This window comes from Colius striatus, chromosome 8, assembly GCF_028858725.1.
Source record: "Colius striatus isolate bColStr4 chromosome 8, bColStr4.1.hap1, whole genome shotgun sequence".
In the NCBI taxonomy this organism is placed as follows: domain Eukaryota; kingdom Metazoa; phylum Chordata; class Aves; order Coliiformes; family Coliidae; genus Colius; species Colius striatus.
In genome coordinates this window covers 30,598,606-30,619,996 of record NC_084766.1, presented here as the reverse complement: position 1 = coordinate 30,619,996, position 21,391 = coordinate 30,598,606, and the positions used below count along the sequence as shown (strand labels likewise).

The 21,391-nt window shown below is 52.4% G+C and overlaps 1 protein-coding gene across 3 annotated transcripts in view; it reads left to right on the top strand.

The window, feature by feature from the left end:
• Positions 1-18,668, top strand: part of AFAP1L2 (actin filament associated protein 1 like 2) — a 69,517-nt gene extending 50,849 nt beyond the window's left edge. Inside the window, exons 5-19 of one of the 3 annotated variants that reach the window (XM_062001316.1) lie at positions 389-479; positions 6,862-7,064; positions 7,625-7,804; positions 8,320-8,409; positions 9,126-9,210; positions 9,645-9,749; positions 10,348-10,559; positions 12,528-12,673; positions 13,108-13,219; positions 13,834-14,073; positions 14,551-14,758; positions 14,981-15,148; positions 15,390-15,571; positions 16,083-16,211; positions 16,412-18,668. In XM_062001316.1, coding sequence (XP_061857300.1) covers positions 389-479; positions 6,862-7,064; positions 7,625-7,804; positions 8,320-8,409; positions 9,126-9,210; positions 9,645-9,749; positions 10,348-10,559; positions 12,528-12,673; positions 13,108-13,219; positions 13,834-14,073; positions 14,551-14,758; positions 14,981-15,148; positions 15,390-15,571; positions 16,083-16,211; positions 16,412-16,438 — 2,178 coding nt within the window. In that variant the 3' untranslated portion in view covers positions 16,439-18,668. Of the gene's footprint in view, positions 1-388; positions 480-6,858; positions 7,065-7,624; positions 7,805-8,319; positions 8,410-9,125; positions 9,211-9,644; positions 9,750-10,347; positions 10,560-12,527; positions 12,674-13,107; positions 13,220-13,833; positions 14,074-14,550; positions 14,759-14,980; positions 15,149-15,389; positions 15,572-16,082; positions 16,212-16,411 lie in introns of all 3 variants that reach the window. The other 2 variants (XM_062001315.1, XM_062001314.1) reach the window with 2 other exon arrangements.
• The last annotated feature ends 2,723 nt before the right edge of the window (positions 18,669-21,391 follow it).

The window sequence follows — 21,391 nt, the reverse complement described above, 5'->3', positions numbered from 1 at the left end:
GAGGATCATGCCCAGTTACGATGAGCAGCTTAGGAGGGGGTCAGTGCAGCAGGTAAAAGTCCCAGTTCACAATAAGGCTGCAATTGCTGCTTTTGAGGAAATCTATGAGTTGATCTTCCCAGAGCTTTCAGCATTATTAAGAAGAATAACTTTTATACCACAATTATACAGTAATGTCAAAGAGCTCCTTTATAATTAAGCTGGGAACCCTGAGCAGTCTCTTTCTTCCATGTCTTCTCAGACAGTTTATGTGAAATCACCTAAAAGATCTCACACAGTTGGATGCACTTCAGTGCTAAAAAGAAACCCCCAACACAAAGATTCCCCCTTGTTTTCAAGGATCTGTTTTTACCTTAAATCATGCTGCTTTTGTGTATTTGTTCTGCAGATTCCTGAAACAAAACAACCTCCAGTGCCCAAGATCGAGTCCCCAGAGGGGTATTATGAAGAGGCCGAGCCCTATGATGTCTCTGTGAATGGTATATCAGAGCTGACCTGTGGGGAGAGGTGCTGGGGGAGGGAGGGCTTGAGCATTTTGAGAATGAGCAAATGAAAGCTGAAATGAAATGGAAGAGTAAATGAAAGCGTGGACGTTTCTTACAGCTTGTGTGACAAAGTTGTTTTCTGATGCTGGCTATCACAAATCTAATGCTGCTTGAAAAGAAAAGGGTGAAATACTCAGACTTTAAGTTTTCTTGTAGAAATAAGCAGCTTGCCTGACTTCATATAACAGCATTGTGGAAAATATTGTAAACCATGGTGGGTTCTCTTTGTCTTGATGGTTGTCTGGCAGAGAGGCTGCAGTCAAATGCAGGCTTCTATGCAGGAGTGAGTGCTGAAGCTGTGGTGGCTCGTGTTCACATCCTGCTGCTCTAATCGGCCCTTTGGGGCTCCAAATCTGTGGCTCTTGGTCTGTCAGATGTGATAACCATTTCTGTAATTGGCTCCTCATCACCTCTGGCTCTTGTGACAGTTTAAGCGTGTATAAACTTGATTGAAAGCCACTCTTGATGTGAGGGGTCAGTGAGTGGGGTCTCTGCACACACACACTCGCTGCCTGGGCTGGCATCTCCTAGCCCTGCTCTCAGCGGTGCCACTGGTACTGCCCCGTGGGCTCCCCAGCGCTTTGGAGGAGCGCGCTGCTCGCAGGCTGAGCTCCCCGAGTCTCGCTGCTGAAGATGTATTCCTCTACCCTTCTTCTGGGGAACACCCTTCATGGGAGATTGCCTTCCTCTGAGCTGATAGCACAGCTGATCTTGTCATCACTTTGTAATCCGTTTAAGCCCAAATGAGACAGATGATGTGCCTGTGCTGCACAAGCAGATCCCTGCTTGTCAGCCTTGACTGCAGCAACCATGTACATGGCATGGGGCAGAGCTGAGCAGGGAGAGTCGAGGCAAGAAGTGAGAGTTACAGGCTCTAAACCCTTGGCTGTTGAGTTTTAGCTACTTAGGAGACAAGCTGAGTCCTTTCCAAGCCTAGTGTGAGCCACTGGGCTGTGAACCGTGCTGTCAGGAGAGCACCAGAGGTGACACTGGAGTGGCTGGAGGGTGGTGTATCCAAACAGCCCTCACTGCATGTGTGCACCTTGCACTCCTGGGCAGCTCATAGCTCAGTGTGGGTCACTGTTCTCATCAGATGGGGGGTTACAGTGCTAAGCAAAGAAAAGGGAGATGTAGCAAGATCTTTGTTTCCCTGCACCATCCCATTCTGGCTGTAAGTGCATTACAGCAGTGTGAACTGGGATGTCGTGCCCAGCTCAGGAGACAAAAGGTGCAGACTCGTCTCTGGGCTGAAACGTGCCATTTGGTGCAGAGAGAGGTCTCTCCAGCTCAGCCACGTGTAGTTAGGTACCATCTCGGTTTTGCCACAACACTCTGGGCTGTTTGGCTCAGGTCAGGGCTGTGATGCAGGGGGTGCAGGGAGGTGAAGCATTGCTGCAGCCCCATCGCCATGGAGGGCTTCCAGTTGCCTGTGCTGTAAGATAAATGGACTTTTTTCCCCCTGCTGCCCATTGGGAAAGTGGATAATGTGCTAAGAGCCATGGCATGTAAAGACATACACTGCATTAGCTGGAGTGTGGCCGTGGTTCTGTGTGCTGGGAGACCCAGGTTGTGTCATCCAGGCAGCTCCATAGGCTCATGTTGTGTTGAGGGATAAGCACACACCCAGCTTAAACCTCTGCTTTTCTTTCTAACCTGCTGCTGAAAGATGCAAATGCACCCACCATCCTCTGAAATCCAGGCCAGTCAGATGCCTAAGGAAACAAGAGATCAGAGCCCTGCAAAAAAAGACAAAAAAAAACCCCATATGATGGGAGCATTGTCAAAATGAGATAGTTCTGCACACTGATGGGGCAGCCTGTGACTGCCACAAGGAGCTGTTTGAGCAGTGGGCTCAGTGCTTTACTGAACAGTATTGCAGCTGTAAGCAGAGATAGGGCCTCTCACTACAAGACAGACACTGAGGTGCTGGGATGTGTCCAGAGATGGGCAACAAAGCTGGTGAAGGGTCTGATGAGGAGTGTCTGCCGGAGCTGAGTGTGTTTACTCTGCAGAAGAGGAGGCTGAGAGGAGACAAGATCACTCGCTACAACTGCCTGAAAGGAGGTTGTAGTGAGGTGGGGATCAGTCTCTGCTCCCAAGTAGTGAGTGATAGGACAAGAGGAAATGGCCTCAAGTTGCACCAGGGGAGGTTTAGGTTGAAGTTGAGGAAGAACTTTTTCCCTAGGAGGGTTGTCAGCCCCTGTCCTAGGCTGCCTGCCCATGGAGGTGGGGGGAGTCCCCATGCCTGGAGATACTGCAAAGCCATGTAGCTGAGGTGCTGAGGGCCAGGGGTTAGTGGTGGGCTTGGCAGGGTGAGGGCAGTGGTTGGACTTGATGATATTAAAGGTCTTTTCCAACCAAGTGATTCTGTGAAGTGAGCAGAGGTGGGATCTGCAAGTCCTGGCAGCCCCTCACTGCTGAGACATGTGGTGCCTTTGCCTCCTGTGACTGCCCGAGCCCTGGTGCCCTCTGCAGACCCCAGCAGGTCCCTCCTGCCCAAGCCCTGTGATGCCGGGGGCTTGCCGGGTGGTTTGTGTGAGAGGGAAAGGCAGCATCATGTCACCGACAGTCTCTGCTGGTCAACACCCTCGTGTTTGAGGTGGTGCCTTGGGCAGAGCTTGCAGGAGGAGCAGGTTGAGAGTGGAGCAGCAGGTATGTCGCAGGAGAAGGCTGTGGAGGCTCAGCTGAGGGTGAGGCCTGGCATGCTGCGTGGGTGGGATGTCAGGCAGCGGTGCTGGGAAGGTGCTGGTGCCATGGTTTGCCTCAAGAGATGAGACTTCATATCCCATGGCACATGGACAAACCTGCAGGTCTCAGTCCTGCCCATTGGTTCATCAAGTACAAAACTGGAGTCCCCAACCCTTTTCGCCTCACTTGCCTTTTCAGATGGCAACAGCGCGCTGTACCTGTCCTCCCTAGAGTAATGCTCATTGCAGCAACAGGCTTAAGACCTTGATGTGACTGCTATCTTGTTGCTGAAGGACAGCCTGGACATGCATGGGTTGTCTTGGCCAAAGAGGCCAAAGCCTGACCTCAGTAGCCCCCCAGGCCCTCTGTGCTCACTCCTGTCTCCCCACAAGCTGGGCAGGGAAGGGGCCGGTGGTCCAGGGAGCTGCTGGTGGAGCTCCCGACAGAATTACAGCGCACGTGTCTCCAAACAAAGGGGTGTAGCGAAACAAAAATAGCAACAGCACTAAAATTGGTGGGTGAGCTGCCAAGAAAGGACATCAAAACAAAGCCTCCAGATGGGCTGAGGAGATAGAGGGTTCGTGCAGCATCAGAGGTGGGACTGCCAGGCACTGTGACAAGCCGTGGGTGAAGTCATTAAAATCAAGTGGGTGGGTGAGAGCTCTGGATCTTGGGGTCCCTCCTTCATCAGCAGGATTCCTGCCTCTCTGCCGGGGATGCCTCTGCTTCTCCTTTCACAGCTCCAGCAAAAGCTGCTGCTTCCCTTTCCTCCTGAGCTGAAATGTGTTAAACCACTGCTATCCTGGTCCTCGCCTGCGTTTGCATAATTGAAGGGTGCGACAAGAAGCAGAGCGAGAATGCAAAGGGTAACTGCCAACTGAGCAGTAATTATTGGGCTGAAACAGCTCATCTGCCCTGGCTGGTGTTAATGACGAGGATTCTGTTATAAAGGGAATTGCCTTGTTTGAGGGAATGGGTTGAAAACGCTGCCCCTGTTTGGAGTCTGACCATGGGGTGAGCTCCCTGTGGTCAGCAGGGCTGGGGCAGCCTCTCGGGCCAAGGGGCAGCGGGGCCGAGCCGGGCTGACACCCTTGTTCTCTGCATTTGCTTATCTGTGGCTTTCTCTCTTTGTCTCCCTTTCTCTTTCCTTTTGACTGTGCAGGTCTTTTTGGTAGGCTTGCTGCGGCTGGACCCAGGCCAGGGTTGCAGGTTACTGAGGGCGTTATTTATGCCACAATAACGATGGGTATGGCATGCTTTCCACACCTCAAGTGCCTGGTTGTGCAAAAACAAGAAACCCAAACAAACAAAGCCCTAACCAAGAAGTTGGGTTTAGCAAAGATGATCAGGTGCCCCCCAGCATCGCCCATGACGTGCATGGAGGGGCAACCATGCTGGATATACAAGACAACAGTTGTTATACCTTTCCCTTGTTCAAGATGACAGTGAGAACTTCCCCAGCCTTTTTTTTCCCCTGGTTCTGGCCACTGATGTGGAGCTGGGATGTGGTAATGCTGGCTGTTCTGACAAGTAGCTGTTCAGCAGATATTGAAGGTGCTCTGCTCAGGCAGGGGCAGCTCTGGAGTATGAGATGGTTCAATTGTGGTCTAGACTGAGCTGTGTGGGAGGCTGTGGGAAGACAATCAGGAAAGCAGAGGTGGATTAAAGACAGGCATCCAAGAGCACAGCTGCTACTGGTGTCATGGCAATGAGAGGATAAACTCTGCTCTTGGTTGAGGTTGCCAGTAAGTGGAAATGGGAGACCTTGTGCTGAAGTGCCTGAGGCATGTGACAGGACTGAGTAAGCCTTAGCAGAAACAACAGTGTTGTCTCAAGTCACCTAAGCAAGGTTTGTCCCAGTCTCCCAACTACACAGCCTGGAAAACACCTTTCCACTGTGAGGCTGTAGCAGTATTGCTGGGCCAGCAATGGCTGCAGCTCTTCGAGTAGAGAAGAGCTTGTCTCATGAGGCTACCTGCTGTGGTTGATGCACTAAAGAGCAGCCAGGGCTCCTGCTGAGAGCCTGGAAGAAAGGTGTTATTCCCCCCAGAGAAAGATGGCAGCCTGAGACCTAATGCTCAAGTGAGGCACACCAGAGACACCCCACAGGGGACAGAAGGGCAGTTAGTGATAGCCCCATGTTGATAAGGAGGGAGATATAGAAGGTGAGGTTCCTTCTGGCATCCTTGATGCTGCTTAAGGAAGAGTCTCTAGCAGTTCAGCTTCCTGGTATTCCTAGGGATGAGAAACCTCTCCACTTTTGTTCCATCAGAATTCTGCCCAGGGTGCCTGAGGACAAGCTCTGCAGAGTGATAATGCAGTGGGGAGAACATTTCCCCATTAAAGAGGGTACAGTGCACTGGGGGCAGGGAGATGGTGAGCCAGTAGTGTGCTGTCAGCACTCTTCAGAGACTTTGAAAGGGAATATTTGCTTTTTAATAAGCTTAATTGGTGCTTTGATCACTTCAGTGATATTATAGAGTGAGATTTTAGTGGGGGTAAGGCTGTAGCTTTGTTACTGCATCTCAGTTCCTTTTAAGAACAAATAACCCCAACTTGAGAAACATTCCTCAGTGAAGTTCCTAATGTGGGGAGTTTTTTATCCCCTTCTTTACTGGCTGCTTTTCCTCTTTTATTTTGCACCAATCTGCTGATGCTACTTTTATGTGCATATTAAGATTTGATGAGAATTGGATTAAATTCTGGTGAGAGAAACTTAGCAATATTCCTCCTTGCTGTTGGGTAGAGCAGGAATGCAAAACCCTCCACAGATGCTGCCCCATCTTGCTGTGTGAGCCTGCCTTGTGAATGAGCCCTACTGTAAACACCAGCAGAGTGCTGTACATTCCCCTGCAGTCAGTGGGAGCGTTTGCATTGCTTCTGATGAATCTGTTACCAGCTGCTCCTACCAGCTGAAAAGTCCAATAACCCACAGCATATTAGAGATGGGTATTGAAAATCCCAGCCCATCCTAATAAAGCAGCAATTCATTTAAGAATGAACATGAAAAATGTGATTACTGTCATTTACAACTGCCACTTATGACTCATTTTTGCTGCTCCAAAGTGTGTTACTCCAGAGCCCCTTGCTGTCCCTCAGATGCTGAGTAGAGAGAGACCTGTTAGCCCAGAGAGGGGACGTGGAACGTCATCTCAAATACAATAATTCCTTGCTTTGCTGCATGGCCTGGCAAATCCTGGTTTTACTTCTGACATTCAGAGGACAAGGGCTGATTGTAGCTTGCTGTTGCCTTAAAAATTGAGAGTGTTTTGGCTTGAAGCAGAAAAAGCATCTTTGAGAGGGGGAAACAAGCAGCAAATGTCAGAAGATGTCTAAAGGAATGGTCCTGAATGTTGTGGTCAACTGAGAAGTGTCTTTTGAGCGTTTCCTGTTGGGCACAAAACATCACAATGAGATTAATATTGGGCTAGAAAAACAAACCAAAAAGGATCTGTGAAGGTCATTATCCTGTTGATTATCCTTCTGTAGGAGAGCCTCAAAAGACACGTCCCTGTGCTGGAAGCTTTTGCATGTGTGAGCATGGCTGAGGCAAGCACCAGGCTCAGAGCTGTCTCGTGTAATGCAGCCTTGTGTATTTAATGATAGAGCTTTCCTTTTGTTATAGAAGATGGTGAAGCTGTTAGCAGTTCCTATGAATCTTATGATGAAGAAGAGAGCAGCAAAGGCAAGTCAGCAACCCATCAGTGGCCATCCACGGAGGCCACCATCGAGCTGATGAAGGATGCCCGCATCTGTGCCTTCCTCTGGAGGAAGAAGTGGCTGGGACAGTGGGCAAAGCAGCTGTGTGTTATCAAGGACACCAGATTGCTGGTGAGTAGATCCTCCATTCTCTGCCTAAAACAACCAATTTCCATAAGCTGGGGAGGGAAGTGGTACCACAGGCCACGTTAACTAGCTGGATTGCCTCAAAACCTATGTCCTGGAAATGTGGGGATCTCACTCCATTTTGAGAAGGGAGGTGGGCATGGGGTTGCTGAGAGGGGCACAAGGGCATGTTTGACCAAAATCCTAGAATGCCTAGAGTTGCTTTTAGGGGAAACTCTTTGAGGTGGTTGAGCAGAAGGGATGTTTATCCCACTGTCTAACCACATACTTGACCCACCAGCAGGATCTGTGAGAGGTATTTCAGACTCTATGTGCCTGTACATAGACATATGTAAATCTCTTCTAGATGTACAGAGATGATCTGTGTGTAGCCTGTGTAGACACGGCAGCCTTGCAGAACCAGCAGGACCTTCTTGTGTTCAGTGCACTTACAGCATGTGGTTGGACTGACCCACGTGTAGTATTGGGTTTGTACCAGCAAGCAAGAGGAAAGGCTTCTGCTCAGCTTCTTACCTGCCTCCCATCTTCCTTCCTTCCTTCCCCAGTGCTACAAGAGCTCCAAAGACCACAACCCTCAGCTCGATGTGAACTTGCTGGGCTGCACTGTCATTCACAAGGAAAAGCAAGTGAGGAAGAAGGAGCACAAGCTGAAGATCATCCCCATGAACGCCGATGTCATCGTGCTGGGGCTGCAGAGCAAAGACCAGGCAGAGCAGTGGCTCAGGGTCAGTGCCATTTTTGGGGCTTGTCCCACTCTGTTCCCATGCTTCCACTCTGGCTTTGCTGTGAGACTGTCTTATCTCAGCCCTGTCCTTGTGGGCTCTGGCTTCCCTTCCTCACTGCAAGCCCGTATACAAATACACCACTTCATTTTCATGTCCCAGAACAGCTTCTCCCTGCAGCTCCCCACTGCCCTCTGCACATGCGAGTCTGTGGAGGTATGACCCAGCGCAGCTGCTGTGGCAGGAGCGGGCTCTGGGGTGGGTGCCCAACAGCAACTGGCTGAGGACAGGATCAGATGTGGCCTTTCCCTGCAATGGCAGCAGCAGCAGGAGCCTCTACAGAGCACAGGGGTCAGCTGCTGGCTGCCTGCTCCAGCCCCAGGGAAGGCCCTAGGGCTGTGGGGGCATAAACCCTGGGTCTCCCAGGCTGCTGGGGGTTCCTCTGTCCTGAGTGGGCAAGAAGTTATTACTGCATTACTGCAGCTCTCTCACAGGCTGTGGCTTCCTCTCCTGCACAGGTGATCCAGGAGACCAGCGGTCTGCTCTGTGAAGGAGGCGGCGAGGGGAACCAGTACATCCCAGACTCACAGCGTCTCACTTACCCAAAGGTACACCTTCTCTTGGCAGAGAGAACTAGCAGTTAGGCTTTCCCACTCTGTTCCTTTCATAAATAATAGCTGTAGGTGCAGTAACTTTATCTGAGCACAGACTGAGGTGTGACCAGAGCCCTCGTTCCACTGAAAGGGAGCGTTATTGGAACAATCTTTATTTCACTTGGCAACCTTCATTGGGCTCTTCTTCATCCAGGGCAGCAGCCACTGGCTCATGCATGGAGACAGCTGTGCTCACCAAGAGCTTTGGAAGGGACATAGACCCTTGGGTCAGTCTCTAGTCCAGGTTTAGGTAACACTCTGCTGAGGGCAGCTTGTTCCAAAACATTGGGAGGAGAAAGAAACCTTTGTAAGTCTCTGGTGGACACCCAAGATGGACCTGTTCAGGCACCTGGCCAGTTCTTCTGCCCATGCCCTCCTACAGGGACTGGCAAATGCCCCCACCAGCCAGGCTGCAGGGCAGGAGGCCATGGGGTGCTATCAGTGGTGTCAGCAGATCACCTCAGAGCCCAGCCAGGACCGTTCATGTGCTGGATCTGCCCATGCTGAGCTCAGAAACTGGGGAGGGCACAGCGTGAGCAGGATGTCCCTGTGAAAGCAGCTGCTATGGAGAAGGTGGGACTTCCTCATTCAGGAGAAAGGCAGTTGTGGGTGCTGGCTGGAAGAATGGGTCAGGTGCATCTGTGGAGCTTGTGTCTGGTGCTTGTTGACAGGTGGAGGTATGTGAGAGGTACTCTGCAGCCTCTGAGAGCGGGAGCAGCACGGACGGGCCCCCGGAGCCAGCCGAGGCAAAAGATGGTAAAACCTCAGCCTGGGAGTGACAGGGAGAGCAGGCTGGCAGCCCTGCCCATGCCAAGGGATCCTGTACCCCCTCCTGCAGCCTGGTCATTCATTCACTTCTTTGTAGTGTAAGAAAGCAAAGGGAGGCTGGTACCTGCACACCAGACCCATGCAATCAGCCTCCCCACAGCTCCTGCAGTGACTGGAATTTGGTCAGAACTAAGCCAAGTTTAAAGCAATATAGATGAAGTATCTTTGGCATATCACTCTAAGACTGCTGGTGCCATCTGGCTCATCTTCCCTGGGCTTTGGGCTGCTACAGCCTGTCCTGTGTGTGCCAGTGCGGGACAGAAGCATGGGCAGCTGTGGGCAGGACACCCAGCTGGGACAGCAGGCCCTGTGTGTGGCTGTGGGTTGGGAAAGCCACACATGTCTCTTGTATTTTCTGGTAGTTAAGAAGAAGGGCACAACTGGCCTGAAACTGAGCAACTTGATGAACCTCGGGAGAAAGAAATCCAGCTCCTTGGATAGCCCAGAGAGATCCCTGGAGACTTCAAGTAAGTGGTAACATGAGTCCCTCTGCAGGAACTTGTCTCGGGGCTGGAACTTCTTGTGCAAGGCAGGATGAACACCAGGCATGCTCCTCCTCAAAGGCACAGGTGGAAGGCTGTCCTGCTGGGAAAGGCAAAGAGGCCACAGTCTGCTCAGTGAGTCCATGCAGACTGAGGTGCCTCTTACACGTCAAGGTGACTGTGTGGCTCACAAGGGTGACCTGAGAGGAAGGGTAGGTCATACCAGACATGCACACAGAAGGTATCTGTGCTGCCTTTCCCAGGCATCAGCCCAGAGTGGGGGAGTCAGCAGGGAGAGAGTTGTGTGGCTCAGCTGGCACTTACCATCTGGGACCAACTTTGTCCAAGCATCTGCAGCCAACTGAACTGCTCCATCCTTAACCTGAATTTCCAGGGTCTCATTTTGAACAGATTTTTACCCTTTTCACCCTGTTTCATGTGGCTAGGACAGCTTGTCTTTGTGCTTTTGCTCTTTTTGTTGCATAGTGACCTCAGAACCTATCCCCAAGCACACACAGGAGTTTGCATTGCCTCTCCTCACGGGGTGGGAAAGGTGCTGACGTAACCTTGTGCTTCCCTGCAGGTTACCTGAATGTGCTAGTGAACAGCCAGTGGAAGTCCCGTTGGTGTCAGATAAAAGATGGTCACCTCCATTTCTACCAGGACAAGAACCGAAGCAAACTGGCTCAGCAGCCCCTGAGCCTGGCAGGTTGTGAAGTTATCCCAGAGCCAAGCCCGGATCATCTCTACTCCTTCCGCATCCTGCACAACGGGGAAGAACGTGTCATTCTGGAGGTAAGGTGGAAGAAGTCATCAGCTTGGGTGTCTTAGAAGGCTTCAGTACTGATGAGGTTCTCCAGAGGAACCCCCTCAGTCCAGCAAAACACAACCTGAAGCGTGGGACTTTGGCTCATCTGCCTGAGGTCACCCAGAAGGTGTCCGGCCTAGCTGGTAATCCAGGCTGTGTCTGATGCTGCTGCCTCCAGAGGACCATTCAGCCTTCATCTTAGGCACTCATCTTAGGATGGGATGAAGGGTCCTCTGGAGGTGCCCATCTCTCTCCACTGACTGTAGGATAACCTGGGATGATTATGTGGGATGTGCTTCACGTGGTTCATATTAGATGAGAGGAATACTGCTTGAGGGACTTAAGCCTGTGGTTAGGAGGAACAGAGACTTCAGCTGAATACAGAGTCCTAGGTCATGCCTCCCCAATAAACCCATGACAGATCAGCCCCTGAAAGCACAAGTGAATTCATCTCTATCTGTTCCTTTGCCTGCATCCAGGGCTGTTTATCTCTGCTGTTGGTGCTCTCTGACGACAGCATGCTTGGAGCAGGAGGTGGACAATGGGAGCCATTTCCTGCATTTTTCCAGTGGGTGGGAATATTAAGAGCTAAACAACTGCCCTGGAAAGCCTGCCATCAGCTTTGGAGGTGGTTTTGGGTAGCTTCTGATTCAGGGTATGCCTGTGCCTGAGAAATTCTGCCCGATTACAGATGTGAAGGAGAGGTGCTGGGAAAATGTACGTTTAGTGAATGGAAGAGTCTGTATTTTGTTGGGGTACCAGGCTCAGTGTACAGACTGGCTGGCAGGCTTCCCGGGGACTGAAGGCTCTGCTAAATAAAACACACTGAAAGCTTAAAATATCTTTTCCAGTTTGGGAGTTGCTTGCCCTGAATTTTACTGTGTGCTTACTGCTCTGGCTCCCTGAACCAAAGCAAAAAGTGGCTGCATTAACCTACTTCTTGCTTCAAGGAGAAATCCCTCACTACGAGGAAGTGCATGTGGCCATTTGCTATAGCTCACTGCAAGGAACCATCTTTAACTCCTCATTTTGCAAAACATCAAGCTGTTCACTGCAGCTGGGAGTTTGGCACTGGCCCCGTTAGAGTGAGGGGCTCCCTCTGATCTTCTCTGATCCCACTTTAAATTCTTCCCTTCCCCTCTCCCCTGTGCAAACGGGCCTGGAAAGGGTTTCAGTCTCCTTGGGTGCTATGTGGCAGTCCCGTTGCTGCACTCTGCTGGTGCAAAATCAAATCCACACTCCTTGCTCACCAAAGCCAGGTCTCCACAAACACCTCCAGCCTCACAGAATAGAAGGGTGGGGGTTGGATGGGACCTCTAGAGCTCATCCAGTCCAGTCCCCTGCTAAAGCAGGTTCCCCTCAATCAGATCACACAGGAACGTGTCCAGGAGGGTTCTGAAACCTCCAGAGAAGGAGATTCCACAACCCCCCTTGGGCAGCCTGTGCCAGGGCTCCTTCACCTCAACAGGAAAGAAGTTTTCCCTTGTGTTTAAGTGGAACTGTTTGTGTTCCAGCTTGTGCCCATTACCTCTTGTCCTGTCACTGGGCACTACAGAAATGAGTGTCACCACCCTTTAGGTACTTACAAGTGTTGATGAGGTTGCCCCTCAGTCTTCTCTTTTCTAGGCTAAACAGCTCCAGGTCTCCCAATTCTTCCTCTTGTAGGCAGCTGAGCTGGTCACCATTGAAAGGAAAATGCAGGCTGACTGGGGATTTTAGGAAGGAGTTAAGCAAAGAGCTGCACTCATACATCTTCTGAACCATGAATCACAGCAGTACCTCCTCTTTCTTGTAATGTGCTCTCAAGTTTAATATAAATACCCAACTGCTCACCTTTCCCCTTGGAAGCCCGGAGGAGTGCCAGCACAGCTCCCGACCCGAGGCTGTCAGCATTAGCCTTGGGAGTGCAGAGAAACCGCTGTTACAACCTGTGCTGTCTGTCTGATCCCCCCCAGGCAAAGTCCTCGGAGGAAATGGGCCACTGGCTGGGCCTCCTCTTGTCGGAGTCAGGTTCAAAAACGGACCCAGAGGAGTTCACCTACGACTACGTGGATGCTGACCGGGTTTCCTGCATCGTCAGCGCCGCAAAGAACTCCTTCTTGTACGGCTGGGTCAGGCAGGGGCTGTGGGGCCGGGCGGGAGGGCGGCTGCCACCACTGCAGCTGCTAAATTCTGCTCCATGTCTTTGGAAGCTGTGTGGGACAGGAGAGCACTTGTCATCCTTCCACCGTGGCACAGCTAAGCTGAGCTGCGAGTTGGTGGGCTGGGCTCGGCTGGGAGGGTACACGGTTCACCATGCCAGCGGGGCAGAGCGGGTGTGCTGCTGCTGCGCTGTCAGGAAAGGGAAGGGCTGAGGGGAAATGCAGCCCCACTCTCCATGGGCAGCAGGAGCAGGGATCACACTGCTGCACGGCTCTGCCTGCTGATCTCTGCCCAGGCCCATTGTGCTCAGGTACCCCCAGCACAGTGCAGCACAGCAGGGCCAGGGGGAGAGGAGGATCACCCCTGATGAGCTGTCCTGCTGCCTGCCCACAGCTTGATGCAGAGGAAGTACTCGGAGCCCAACGCCTACATCGACAACCTGCCCAAGGGCCGGGTGCCCCAGGAGGAGCTGTACGACGACGTGGATCTGCCCGAGCTGCCAGCGGTGAGACACACAGCGCTGGGCACAGGGAGGCTGCCAGCAAGGGGGGAGGTTCCTCTAAAGGCAGCAAAGGGGATTCCCAGCCCCTGGGGAAAGCTGGGCTCTTACAATGGGGCAGAAGTGTGTGCTGCAGAGGTTTCCAGCAGGATGCTGCAGGGATTCTCTGGCAGCTGGGATAAAACCCCACCGTTTCTGTCAGCAAACAGGATGGATTATTTGGTGATAGATGCTGGGTTGTTTGGGGTTCAGTCCACCTGAATTCCTTTAGATGCCTGCAAGATCAAGTTCTGTGTGGAAGGATAAGAAAGATGGGCCCAGGACTGTTATCCTGGGAAAGGCAAAGATTCTGGCAGGGCTTGCTAGATGTACCACAGTGAGATCCTGGCAGGGGCTTCTGCTACTATTGGAGAGATCTATTGAAGGAGAGCAGGAGGGGCCTTCCCTTCAGTACACCAGAAAGCTCTGTGTGAAATAACTTACAGAATGGGGATTTTAGTTCCTCTAAGGTTTATAGAAAATACTGCAGATGGCCTGAGATGATGCTGCTCTGCACTGAGATGTTCCCTGTACTGGCTGCAGCAGATGGTCCCTTTTCAGGGGAACGTTCTCCTTTGCAGGAAGAAGTACCCAAGAATGAGGGCAAATTCGAGGGGGAACAAGACAGAGTGTACCTGGATCTCACCCCAGTAAAGTCCTTCCTACACTGTGCTGGCAAGAAGTCATGCCAGCCTTCACCCCTCAGCTCACCATCTTTAGAAAGGGCTGCCAACAGAGCTGCAGCAGAGAGCACAGCTGAGACAGCCCCCGGGGCCAAGGAAGCTGAGCCCTGCACCAAGGTGGTGGAGACCTCAGAGCAGGTACTTGTCCTCAACTGTGAATCCCAGAATCATTCTGGTTGGAAGAGACTTTTAAGATCATCAAGTCCAACCACTGCCCTCACACTGCCAAGTCCATCACTAACCCATGGCCCTCGGCACCTCAGCCACACAGCTTGGCAGTATCTCCAGGCATGGTGATTCCACCTCCCTGGGACAGTGTCCAACAACCCTCTCACTGACAAAATTGTTCCTGATCTCCAATCTAAACCTCCCCTGCTGCAACTTGAGGCCATTTCCTCTTGTCTTATCACTTGCTCTTGGGAGAAGAGTCTTCCCTCAGCGTCCTCCAGACTAAACACCCCCAGTTCCCTCAGCTACTCCTCCTTGTTCTCCAGACCCTTTACCAGGTCTGTTGCCCGTCTCTGGACACTCTCCGGGGACACAATGTAGGGCCAGGCTTAACCAGCAAGCCAGTTCCCCCTGACACATCATCCCACTTCACCTCCTCCTCTGCAGAAACCCCCTGAGAAGCCAGAGCCCGAGGAGGCTGTGCCCCGGATGCCTGCTGTCAAAATCCAGGCACAGCAGCAGAACATCGCCTTCCCCCAGCCAGCCCCCGAGCTGCCAGCGGGCACAGCCACGGCGGGCACAGCCACGGCGGGCACAGCCACGGCGGGCAGTCCCCAGCTGGGGCCTGCACACCGGCCCAAGATGCCACTGCCAGGTGAGTGGGCTGTGCAGGCCACAAAAGGGGCTCCAAGGGAATGGGAGGCTCGAGGTGGGAGGTTTTGTGGGGTTCAGCTTGCCTCTGCTATATAATACCTTTACAGTGCCCAAGGGGCTGATGAGTCTCCTGGTTGGTGACCTTCCACACCCTCATTCCTTTTGTTTCCCCTCCTGCTTTTCCTCCCTGGCTGAGCTTGTTGTGGTTGGGTTGTGTTTCCAGCAGCAGCTGTGGAAACCAAGCTGGGCAAGAACAGGACAGAGGCAGAAGTGAAGCGGTTTACAGAGGAGAAGGAGCGGCTGGAGAAGGAGAAGGATGAAATCCGGGCCCAGCTGACCCAGCTGCGCAAGGAGAAGCGGGAGCTGAAGGAGATGCTCGGGAGCAGCACAGGTAGAGCAAGGCAAGGGGTGAGGTGTCGAAATGAGCCAAAGTGGGAGGAGGGGGCAATGGACCCTGCTCAGCTGGGACTGGAACAGGGGCAAGTCCTGGTGCTTCGAGCCAAACTCTGCGGCCCAACTCACAGAGCTCGCTCTGTTGCAGTCCCTCTCGGGCCAAAACATGCCCCGGCCCCTGCTCCCCTCACAAGCTCCCCATGTTCCCAGCTGGCACCAAGCTACCCTTCCCTTCACAGACAAGAGCCTGGAGCAGAGACTGAAGGAGATAGAAGAAGAATGCAAAAGGAAGGAGAGTCGGAGGGTAGACCTGGAGCTGAGTCTGGTGGAGGTGAAGGAGAACCTGAAGAAGGCAGAGTCCGGCCCCGTGACGCTGGGCACTGCCGTGGACACCACACACCTGGAGAACACGGCCCCTCGGGTACGGCAGCCCTGCAGGCACCCAGGCACGCTCCCTGCACAGCAGGAGTAACACAGGATCGTGTCATCTTATAGAAACGTGCAGCTTATATGTACATATCATCTCAGTGTTAATTATTATATACATCAAATGATATAGAGAGGTAACGGGGCAAGAGGGAGGTGAAAGGGGGCTGGGGCTCACGAGAGCAAATGTATTTCCCTGTAGGACCTTGAGCAACACCCTCTAGGGCCATGCAGGTTGGTCCAGCTCCTGTGCTCAGCTGAATCAAGGGGTAGGATGTTCAGATATCTATAGACCTCCTTGGGAACTTACTGATGGTCACTGCCTGAGCCCCGTTGTGCTGCTTGAGTCACCCAGACCCACCACACGCACAGGTGGGGGTATTTCAAAACTGGTGTGTCACTGAATAAAACATGCCTCAGCTTAGGGGAGATGTGACTAGGAGGTAGTGGGGAAAGGCAGCACTCTGGCTAGGCTGGAGTCAGCATTTCTGTTATTTTTATTGCAGATTCAGGCAAAAAGTGCCAGTCCAGCAGCCAGCACTGAGAACTCGCCAGTCAACTCAGCCACGGCTTTAAAAAACCGACCTCTGTCCGTCATGGTGACAGGGAAGGGAACAGTCCTACAGAAAGCAAAGGTACCGTGCCCGTGGGTTCAGGACAAAAGCCCATCTGGACAGCCACTGCTTTTCCCTCTGGCAGGGGAGCAGAGGGGATAGGGGCTGTCTCCTGGGGAAGCACCCCTGATTGAGCACCACTCAGCACAGGTCACACTGCTTTTGCTCTGTTGTTTTTGCCAGATGTGCCTTTGGCCTGATTTACCTTTCTTCCTCGGCAGGAATGGGAGAAGAAGGGAGCAAGTTAGAACCACATCTTTCCAGAGATGGACTAAAGCCTGGAATGGCCCACGTAGAGCCAAGGGGATTCAGTCATCTGTAGGTGGAGGTTGGGTGTGCAGCACAACCACCCCCCAGCGCCGCCTCCACGTCACGCCCAGCGCTGGGCCCCGGAGCGGCGGGGGAGGCACCGTGGCAACACGAGTTACCCCACATCACCTTCCTCCTTCCAGACAAGTCCCAATCGTGTAGCTAGAACAATAACAACCAGTGGCATCAAATTCCTAACCCAGCTGATGTAAACAAGAGTGTTACTGTACATAGGGGTGGTTTGTGTCTTTCTGCTCTGGAGGTTTCTCAGTGAGTCCTTATGGTTTCTGTATTAGTGACAGTGGTGGGTTCAGAAGGGGCCTTGCTATCCTTTATACCCCAGTGGTTTTCAAATCTGTCATGGCAAACTGCAGCCAGCTAAAGTCTCACCTGTCTTGCTGCCAGTCATCATTCAGCTGTGTTTCATCCAGCCTTCAGTCAAGGCTCGGCAACGCTCAAGACATGAATGGGAAGCACCCAGCAACCTGGACAGAGGATTGTTCATCGGTGAGTCCTGATGCATCCCAGCACGTTCTTCCTCCTGTGACAGAACACAGAGGAAGATCCCTGGTGAGCTCTGCTACAGACTGGTGGCACCAAGAGCTCTAGGCAAAGATCTGCCAAGCAGATTCAGTTAATTTTCTTGAAGATCTTGGTCTACTGCACCTGACGAGTTTGTTCTGGGAAGAAAAAAAATAAATCACATTTGAAGGTTTGTTAATAACTTACCAAAGGCCCAAGGGCTGCTCAGCTGTGGGATGGGGAAGCTGGAGCCCAACGTATCCTTCAGGGCTTGCCCTTTCCTGGGGAGTTAGAGGGAAGGCCATCCCTGTGCTCCTTGGCTGAGAGCACATTGCTGATGCTCTCTGGTTCTCACAAAGCCACAGCTGTACAATCTGCTGCAGCCATCTCCATGCAAAAAGAGCCCCTCCACAGAGGTGGGGCTGAGCAACCCAAGCTGCTCTCCTCCAAGCCTGACAGGTGAGGCTGCCCTGGCCCATGGCTGGTGGGATGCTGCCCATCTTGCTCCTGTCACCCTTCTTTCTCGAGCCTTTGGGCCCTGGCAGTGTGCCCCACAGAGCCCACACCTCTCTGCCCTAGCCCAGGCTGCTCAGGAAAGATGTTGGAGAGGTGGGACTGCTAAACTGAGAGACACTGAGATTTGAAGCAGGTAGGGGGATGTCAGAAATCCATGCACCCTCTCCTCCCTGTAACCTGCTGTCATCTCAGGGCCTGGAGCCACCTCTGCCTGTCTCCTGGGATGGTCCTTCAGCCCTAGAGCCCAGGCTCAGTAACTGGCTTGGCGGTGCCACTACTGTAGCTGTTTTCCAACCCTGCAAAGCTAAAGCAGTACCAGTACCCTGCCTGGGTTGTTCCTGGGCTCCAGCTCATGGATGAGCAGATGGGGTCAAGACACAGAGGCAAAATCTACCTTCCTAACTCCTGAAAACCTTTGATAGGCCTGAGACCACCTCTAAAGGGATGCTCCTTCACACAGAGGCCCAACAGGCGGGGTGGGTGTGCAGGGCTGTGACACCTGGAGCTGGTGGTGGCGCTGGGGAGAGTGAGGATGTGCTAAGGAGGAGCCCTGGCCTTGTCTGCCACCACCCTGGAGCCACAGTGCAACAAAGCACTTGGTCAGGGTAGCGTGGAGGCAAGAAATGGGGCCTCATTCCCTTGGAAGCCTCTGCTGCGGCGCAGATGGAGGAACTGCTGCTCCCAGGCCTCAGGAGGAGTACAGCAGCCCCAGCTGCCAGGCCTGTCCCAGGGCAAGGTCTGCACCCTCTCCAAGCTTTTGTTTTGACCCATGCTGAGCCGGCAGGAGACCTTCTCTACACCCAAAATGTATGTTTAAGTACTATGCCCTCACCCTCCACCCTGCTGCCATCCTCCAGAAGTTGTTCAGACCTTTCCCAGGGGTCCTGAGACAGCGATGGAGGAGAGCAGCCCTGCTCTCCCCACCACAGCCTGGCAGTGGGGCCGTGGGATATCTCCATCAGGGGATGGTAAATGGAGGCAAAGCCTGAGCAACACACAGCCCCCAAGACAAGAAACCTTGAACAACGTCTCTGTGTCCCCGTTGTTTTCCTAACTCAAAGCATTTCCTTGTTGTAACTGTGACCTATAAAGTGGCGCTTTAGAGGGTTTTATAATAAAACATTGAGTATATTGTGTTACCAGTGGTTTTAACTTGGAATGGGGCTTGTCCCTGCTCCACCTTCCTCTAGATTTCAAGTCTATTAAACTACCCCCTGACACTCTTAGTTACTCCAGAGTTTCTTAGCTCTGCAGTCAGCAACTGCAGTGGGCTATATCTCAAATCACTTAGTTGGCTACGGTGACAGCACCATCAAGCTAAAGCATTTCTGGGCAGCTAACCCACTGAAAAAACAGCACTAACCCCGACCATTTGCATGAACACAGGTAACAGACCCTGCCTCTTACCTCTGTAGCCCACTCCTCCTGCACAAAATCAGCAACAAACGCATCCAGTTCTTGCTGTGGCCACTAGATAGCAAGTGTGTGCAACGCTGAGTGTCTGCCGCGGGCACCCGAGGGAACACCGGGACAGGGCTTAGCTGGAAAAGGAGGAAAAGAGTGAGTAAAGGAAGCAGCTGAGGCCACTTTTTACAGACAGCAAGCCATGTCTGTGAAATATCTTTTAGTGGCTGTACCACTAGGAGCTCCACTCCCACACAGCTACAGCACAAAGTCCCTGGGAAGGCCCTGCTCCCTGCCCTTCCCAGCCCCTCCTTGACACAAACGAGCCACAACAGAGCTAGTGTGCACTTTGGTTTTCAACTAAGGCACAAGTGCTGGATTTTAAAGGATAAAAGTCTGTCTTAGTGGTGGTGAAGTTGGCCTAAATGTTTATATAAGTTGTCTCAGCTATGAATCAAATCAATTTACTTCTGCTGAAGAGGACTGCAGGTGTTTTGCAAGCTGCAGAAGGCAGCTGGCTTAAAGGCAGCATCAGAAAACCCAATGCTGGTGCTGCAGAACCTCTCACAGGCTGGCCTTGGCTGGCTGTGCTCAGAGAGGGTGGCGCAGCAGGGGCCAATGCCCAGCTCCCCTGCCTGGACAGTCCAGGCACCAGACACATATACTTACCACAAACAGGCACAGCTTAGCTTGGTGAGGGAAGGTAAGGCTAAAGGGGGTGAAATTCGTGGCATGCACTTAAATCCTCATTTCCTAAAGGAGTAACAGCTTCTCCCCTGAAGTCCCCACATGGCCCATGACCAGCCCAAGCCCATCCAGCAGTCCCACAGTGAGAGCAATTCAGAGCTCTGTGGGTAACAGGAGCCCAGCCGTGTAACGAGCCCCTGGCACAGCCTGCGCCCAGACAGCATCCTCTGCACTCCCCTGGTGCCAGACAGGATTAGCCCTGGCTTCACAGGTCCCCCACCAATTTGGGGGCTGTGCCAGCCTCAAACATCCACCCAGCCTTAAGGCAATGAGCTCCCATCAAGTAATTTCTCATTGAGTGTTTCTGTTTTAATGAAAGCCAGTCTGTGAGAGTGACTGGAAGCAGGGATCATGTCACAGACCCCAGCCACTTGCTCTTTTTAAAGTAAAAGCTGCAGAAGGAAGGCCCTAGAAGTTAGCCAGGGTCTTCAAATCAAATGTTTAAAAAGAACAAAGCTCCAGCAACTGCTCAGCAGTGTCCTACTTGCCTGTGGGGTCAGCACATCTCTCACACTATCCCATACAACCTGATCTTTGCTATCAGCTCGCTTTTTCCCTTTTCCTCCTAATGCCCCGCCACCTCCTTACCTTGCAAAGGGCTTTGTTCCACACAAAAGGAGAGCTGGAGGGTGCTGCCACTGCCAGAGCACGTCTGAGCAGCCCTCTGAGGCTTCAGGGATCAGCTGCATTTAGGACGAAGGTCATTGCCGCAGCACACGTAGGTTCCCAACACACAGGTATCCCCGGAACATTTTGGGCCCTGAGGCCTCAGCCAGATGCACCCAGAGGCTAAGGGGTGGCTTAGGAACCAGCTTTCCTCAGACTTCTCCATGAGAAGATGTTCTCTCTCTATTCAATTTCTACTCTAGAAATTGATGCAGAGGGCTAGATGAGTCCCATCCAGCATTAAAATGCCTCCAGCGTGAGACTTTTCAGCCTGCAACTCCTGAATCACAAGGAGAGGTTTGTCTGCCTGTGCTTAAAACCAGCAGGATGGTACAAACACAGGCTTTCTTCCAGCTCAGGACCCAGGTGAGCATCCTTTGTCCCACTAAAGCCCCTGCACTCTAAAAACATCTTCACTAGCTAGCTATTCAAACAAAGAGAACTTACAAAGATTCCACCACACCACATCTGCCACACGGTAAAGTGCTCAGCAGCACTGTACAAACTATCCTGCAGGCATCAGGGACACAAGGCAAGGCTTTAAGCATGAGGCTTACTGAAGGGACAGTGAAAAGAAGGAGGGAATTACCCTTTCTCCTAACCTGGTTTCTCCCACAAGGTCCAACAGTGCTGCTCCTGTTTCAGTGCCAGCTTTCAGCCCCCCCACTCCGAGTGCTTTTAGACCATTCTTCTTTTGACAACAGACCTGTGGAGTAATTTGTGTCTCTCTTTGTACATCTAATGTTACTATTCAAACATGGGGCCAGGACATCTGGGTGAAGGGATTTTTCTTCTCCTGGGAACAATAGAGGCTGTTTTCCCCTGTGCTGGCAGTCACAGAGACTGTCTCTGCCTCAGCCCTGCACAGACCTGCTCCTGCACTCCCCAGGTGATGGATGCCACGGGAAAGGCAGCAGGGAACAACCCCACAGTGTGAAACACAGGCCCTGGGGGAGCAGTTATGTAAATTTTACAGCTTCACAGGCAAATTGATCTAGTGACCCAGTGAGGCTGATGCTCCACAGGATGCAGGGGCC